The sequence below is a fragment of the Nuphar pumila genome, chromosome 17 (assembly GCF_984573655.1).
Source record: "Nuphar pumila chromosome 17, dmNupPumi1.hap1.1, whole genome shotgun sequence".
NCBI classification, from domain to species: domain Eukaryota; kingdom Viridiplantae; phylum Streptophyta; class Magnoliopsida; order Nymphaeales; family Nymphaeaceae; genus Nuphar; species Nuphar pumila.
Genome location: NC_143265.1, coordinates 62640187 through 62646892, shown reverse-complemented (window position 1 = coordinate 62646892; position 6706 = coordinate 62640187). Strand labels below are relative to the sequence as shown.

The window sequence follows — 6706 nt, the reverse complement described above, 5'->3', positions numbered from 1 at the left end:
TGTCCAAATCGTACTCATTGTAAGGCATTGAACAAGGTACTTAGGTACTTGAAGGAAACTATTTCCTTGAGTTTGCATTACAAGAGATTCTCTGTCGTTCTTGAGGGATATCGTGATGCGAGCTAGATAGCCATGAACTCTGGAAGTTATAGCGTAACAGGGTATGTATTTACCTTGAGTGGCGGCGTTGTCGCCTGAAGATCAGTAAAACAGACCATCTTGTCACAGTTTAATTTTGAGGCTGAACTATGTACTTTAGATATCATATGATTGAAAGCTGAATGATTAAAGAGAATCTTGAGGAACTTTCTTTAATAAGCAAACCAATCCTGCTATATCTATGCATTATGATAATATGCCCAGAATTGCAAAAATCAAAAGCACAAAATATAATCAAAAGCAGAGAAGACACATCCAAGTCAGAATAAAATCTGTAAGGGAACTGGTGTCTCACTTAGTGGTTGTTGTGGACTATGTTGGATCCAAAGACAACACAGTTGATCCATTAACGAAAGGACTAGATAAGTCATTAGTCCTAAAATCTAGAGAGGGGATGAGATTGAAACCCATTAGTAGTTCATCTACAGTAGCAACCCAACCTATCTGAGTGGAGATCCCACAAAGTAGGTTCAATGTGGTAATAACAAGCTATAGGGTGAACTGGATAACACCTTATTTATGGAATACTATGTATTTGTGTCTGTTCTCCTGTTTATTCTGAAAAGGTATTGTAGCTGCTAGTTAAGGAAGACTTAAAACTCTGAATGGGTTTAAAGCCTTATAGGCGAGATGTTAGCAGTGCATCTCTGGAGAAGCCCACCTATGTGAGTGTGATTGTGTAGCCGCAGTTTAAGAAATTGGGTTATTCCTGAAGTCAATCAAGAAACAGGATTCGGGTGCATGACCTTTAATGCGCCGCCCCTAAAGATTACAACCAGAACCTTTATCATGTTGTTGCTAATGGACACTCCTACATCAAAGGTTTAAGTTCAAGACTTCAGTTCACTTCGTTCCTGTGGGGGTAAAGTTAGTCAACTAAGGTAGTGGTTCAAACCGGAAGGTATCATTACTGAAAGCATGATATGTCATGCTGCAGATTATCCTATCTTTCATCTTGGTTTCCTCCCGTTTTCATTCTTTGAATTTGTGGGGGGGATGTTGGGTGTAAGAAGAGGAGGTGAGAGAAAATTCAAATGAAGAAAACGTAGGCTCTTTTCCTTTTTGAAAAAGGTTTGGACTTGATAATATGGAATAGTCCCATATTGAAGAGGTTTGAGTTTGTTGTGGGCTTTATAACCTACATGTAAAATCTTACACTTGTTCCTAAGAACAAGAGGGTGGGATGACTACCACACGCGCGCGCGCCCGTCGTGCTGAGCCGGGTTGGGTTCGGGTTTGGTTAATTGGCCCTTTAGGGCCATATCCAATCAAGACCAAAGTACCTTTTTGCCCAACGTTTCTGTGATTATTTGGATTCATTAATGGGTTATGAGAAATGATAACGGGTCACGACTCCTCGTAGTCTGTGTCCATTAATGGGTCTCGACTTCTTAGATTCTGTAACAGATCCCTTCCACGTTTTTGTAATCGTTCATAGGTTATAAAAAATGTGGTTAGGGCTGGGGTTACGCATATGCTAGACGCATAGACTTCTGAGGAAGACAGGCACTACGTTTTCTCTCTCCCTGCTGCTCTTGCTCTCTCTCTCTCTCTGCGTTTTCCTTGAAGGGGCTTTCTGCAACAACGATTCAGAGAGGTTGCCTTTGAAGGACGATCCATCGGAGTACACCGATCCTGATCGTCGAGCCTATTGTATCCTGGGGGAAGGACGTCAGACCCTGTTTGCATTGTATGTGAGGGTGAATCTTCTCTAAGGGGAGTACTTTCGTACGCCTTAGCCTGTTATACAATATTAACATATTTTTGTTGTTTTTATTGTGTTCTCTGCATTTGTTTGTTCATGTGCTATTGTCTGGATTTTGGTATTATGCGGAAATCGACATACTTGCTCCCTGTTCCTGTTTTGATCGACTGTTAATCATGATTTTCATGTTGCTGTATATCCTGATTTATGTCATGATGTTGATTGTGAAACTGTATGATCTGAAATATGATCCAACACTTTTGATTTGATCTGTTTTGTTTCTTTTTTTTTAATCTCTTGTTCTTTTTCCCAGATAGTGTTTACAAGTGAAAAAAATGTATTTTAAGTGCAATTCATTGATTTCTTGTCTTGCATGTAGAATTTTGCTGACCTGCCGGTGATTATAATCAACATAAGTGATACTGTAGTTGCTGAGGTTGACGACAAGAAGCCGTTATCTGTGAATCCCAATATTGGCATGCGAACCGAACCTCCCTAGTCTCCCAGATCTATGGGAAGGGTTGTGTGGTGATGATGTACAATGATGCTACGCTAAGCTACCCCGGGGGATGATTTTGGCTTTTGGGCTATAAGATCATGTAACAAAAACCAAGTGTGTTGTTGAACAGGCTGAATGAGCTGGGCTTGTCGATAGGGATGGCAGTGGATCGGGGTGGGGGACAAGGTCTCCACTCCCACCTCGTTTCAAAATCCGGACCTCCATTCCTGTACAGGTTTGAATTTTAACCTCCATCCCCGGTCCAAACGTGGCGAGGTGGGGTTTGTTTCTCCTTGGTCCATTGCCATCCTTAGAAGGATTGGGGACGGGGCGGGGCAAGGCAGGGATCAGGGTGGGGGAAAACATAAGTCTATCCCCGCCTCCATCCCTGAACGGGTTTTGATTTTAACCTTCATCCCCACCTCTATCCCGATTTCATGTCCTTCGTCCCCGGTCCAAACAGGGCAAGCCGGGGCAGGGACCCATTTCCTCCCGGTCCACTGCCATCCCTACTTGTCGTTCTCAACAACTTTGTCTTCTTAGAAAGAACTGATGTATACAATGTAGTTGTTTCTTGGTTCTTAGGATCAATTTCTTTTCTAGCACCTCACACCATAATTCTGCTCCATTCGTCCCTATCCACGTCCTTGAGATATAGGGAGCAACTATGGAAAGGAACGTTGCCTCTTTTCTACTAGCAATAGGCATAAATGGACCTATACAGTTTGGATCATGTTGAGTCTCAAATGGATCTAGTGAAGTGGACTTATATCTGCATCCAAACCTTATATGGTGATTTTTTATGGTTAAAAACAGGTGAAAAGTTTACATGTAAAAAGTGAAAGGTATAAACAAATTAGATTTTATCTGTATCTGAACATAGATCAACAAAAATTACTGATCCAAGTCCAAGCCAAGACCAAGTCTGGATCTTAATGTGATTAAAAGATTAGATCAGACTATCTTAATCCCGCTTCAAAAATTGTGTATTATTTTCAGACTGAAGGTCCAACTCAACCGCACGCAAACTCGATGAGTGCACAGATACACACAAGAAATTAAAAATTAAACAAAATCATCCACAATATTGCAATATTGAGCCATATTGCATTTTTTTTCTTTTTTCAGTTTAAAATATAAATTAAATTTTTTTCCCATTTTCTAGCATTATGATATTGCCAAGATGTTACAAACAGAAGTTATGTTATCTTTATGATACAGGAGTTACGATATTAGAATTTTAATTGCTAGGCATGCATATGGGTCGAAGCCCCAAAAGGAACTAAGTTGAATCGAATCCATAGTCAGATCCACATGATACCTGAAGCAGGGGCAGATTGGGAACAAATATTTATTAACATTAAATCTTCAACCAATAAGACTGTCTATATGACCATTTATAGAGGAAAAAAAACTGATTCTAACATGAATATGCGATGGATATAGTACTGAACTAAAATAAAAAAAAGTCCACTTAATGATCCAATATTTAAATTAAACATAAAAATAAGATTCAAATGTTTTCTATGGACCCAGGTGCATCTCACACTAAAGATGCATCATTCTTCTGTTGTTGGAAAACAATTCGTCTTTGGAGTCTGCTTGCGCCTTTTTCAGTTGCATGACCCTTGGACAACAACGAACTAGTGCAACTTCTTGTAGATGTGGAGCTACTACATGTAGATCAAGTGGATTTGATAGTGGCAAGATCAAGTTCACAAAAGATCCAAGTAAGAAGAGTATATGGATCCTGATGTTTTGGATGTACCAAAAATCTTCGAATGGATCCTCTGGTTAGATGAGACCAGTGTAATATTGTTTGGGTTCATACTAAGTTTAGGTGCGTTTATCCATATATGGGTTTGGGTTGATCTAAGTGGATTTATTAAAATATTTGGGTTATAGCGTACCAAAATTTCTGAATTTTGGGTCAATTAGACTTATAAAAATATGGGTCAAATCTGGATGGCTTTGGGACAAGATCATAATATTAAAAATAAAAAAAATTTAATCCTTTTTCATGTCAAATTTTTATCGATATACTGACAACTACGAGAAAGAGGCTCCAACAGTCCAAACCCAAAGGAACTGGATCTGATCCTTACTGTCGGATTCACATGGTATATATCCAAACTAAGATAAGATTCCAAACAAATGTGGCTGGGTATACTTGGATCCGGGTCAAAGCCAGGTAAACAACTATGTTCAGATTCGGACAGAAACTGAGTCTCTCCAGCCCGTTTTACCTTTTCACTTAACCGGATTCAAATCTATACTACGAGAACCGAATTGGGTTCTGATCCGAATCCCCATCGGTAGCATCTCGGCACTCGGCAGAGTCGGTGGGATGTTGCTGCTCCTGCCTTGAGGAGCGAAGAACGTTGCCTCTTTTCTCCCTTTGATCTCTTCTGTTCTTCCTCTTCTTTAGTTAGTTGTTCTTTGTGGTGGTTGTTACTTGGTAGTTGGTCGTGATGAGTCTTATTCGTCAGCACCCCATCTTCAGAAATGTGCAGAGACTCACCATTGTTTCTGCATTCTGGAGGCGTTTGCAGCAACCGTTTTCGACTGCCATCATCCATGAAGACCACCCTTCTCCTTCTTCATCGTCATCATCATCTCCTCTCGACTACCCATCATCAGAAATGGTCGATTACCTCATAAACTCATGTGGCTTGACTTCTGAAGAGGCTGCAGGCGTATGCAGGAAGCTAGGAGGGAGGGGTAGCGTTCAAAACGCAGAGAGAGTACTCGGTTTCTTGAGGGAGAACGATTTCACAGATACCCACATCAGGAAAACAATCAATCGCAATCCTCGATTGCTAGGGGCCAAGCTAGAGAAGACCTTGGTGCCCAAGTTCAGGACTTTCCTCGATTGGGGCCTCTCTGGTGCTGATGTCGCTCAGATCATCGCCTCCAATCCGGTTATTCTCAATGCAAGCCTCAAGAAGAACATACTACCGATAGTTGGTGTGATCAGAGCCTTCGTTCGCGGCGACGAGAACGTGGTGAGGTCTATCAAGTGTTTCTGCTCCAGGTCGTTCTTCATGCACGACCACGAGAGGAGAATGGCGATCAATCTATCGACTCTGCAGAGCTGCGGCGTTCCCGATCGGTCCCTGTCATGGCTTCTGGTAACACGGCCGACTCTGTTCTCGCTGAAGCCGAGCTCGCTGGAGAAGATGGTGGAGAAGGCCCACGAATTGGGGTTTGATCACGACTCTGGTATGTTCCCTCACGCGCTTTTCGCCGTTTCCAGTTTGAGCGAGTCCTCGTGGGATGCCAAACTGGAGGTCCTGAAGAGCTTTGGATGGACTCAGGGGAACATAATGGAGTCAATTCAGAAAGCCCCGTTTTTCCTGACGCTGTCCAGCAGCACTTTACGGAAGAAATTGGAGTTCTTCGTGGACGGACTCGGATACAAGCCTTCGGAGCTTGCGGTGAACCCAACTCTCTTGATGTACAGCACGGAGAAGAGAGTCGTTCCTCGGCTGGCTGTTGTCAAGATGTTGGATTCTAAGAAGCTTCTCAAGAGGAAGCAGAGTTTGATTACAATTTTGCAGATGAAAGGCGAGGTATTCTTTGAAGAATACGTGCTTAAGCATAAGGATGAATGCCCAGACATGTTTCAAGCTTACAACAGCAGCATCAAGGGCGGTTTCTATACATGAGCTTTATGTGCTCACAGGATAGAACTAGTTCAGTACTGCCTCGTGTGCGTTAGAGTTCATCTCCAGCATTTCCAGTCTTATGCTGGATGAAATTTATAGTTGTAACTTTGGCATATCCAAACACTTCAAGTGGGCTAGAAGGATCCAAGCTTTGGGGCACTCAGCAATGGACGTGATGAAGACTTGTTTCAACTGAAATACCAACTGGGCATTTGCAACCAGATTGCGCCTGTCTAAAGAGGCAATGCTTTGGTCAGTAGGAACTAATTTTGTGTTTAATTTCCCAGCGTTTTTTAAGTGCTTGTATTTGCATCAAAATCTTCAATCTGAGCAAACAAGGAGTTTTCTTCTTCTTCTTCTGGTAATTTCTGTGTTTTGAACAGAGTTACCCGAAGCTTCTTAGGTAGGTGTGAAGCTCACTTCCCGGAAACTTGCTTGGGAAGCGCGCTTCCAAAACTTCATGGGAATCTTGATTCCCTCACGCTTCTTATATGCTTCCTATATGCTTTTCTCAGGTTTCTTTTCATGTTTTTCATGTATTTTCTCTCACTGTTTCACTCACTTTCCATCTACTTTCTTTAATTTGGTAACCATCATGGTAAGATTTTAACAAAAATTTAACTCTTTTACTGAAAAATTACAAAATATAAGAATGATCAATTTTATTTTAGTTTT

The 6706-nt window shown here is 41.5% G+C and overlaps 1 protein-coding gene across 1 annotated transcript; it reads left to right on the top strand.

Moving 5' to 3' along the window:
• The first annotated feature begins 4718 nt into the window (after window positions 1-4718).
• On the top strand, window positions 4719-6396 carry LOC149812034 (transcription termination factor MTEF18, mitochondrial-like). The gene has a single exon (XM_089993599.1). The coding sequence runs from the start codon at window positions 4835-4837 to the stop codon at window positions 6029-6031; it is 1197 nt and encodes a 398-aa protein (XP_089849725.1). The 5' UTR covers window positions 4719-4834; the 3' UTR covers window positions 6032-6396.
• Window positions 6397-6706: the final 310 nt, after the last annotated feature.

Coding starts and splice junctions, on each gene's coding strand:
- LOC149812034 (XM_089993599.1), top strand. CDS start 4,835: ATGAGTCTTATTCGTCAGCACCCCATCTTCAGAAATGTGCAGAGACTC.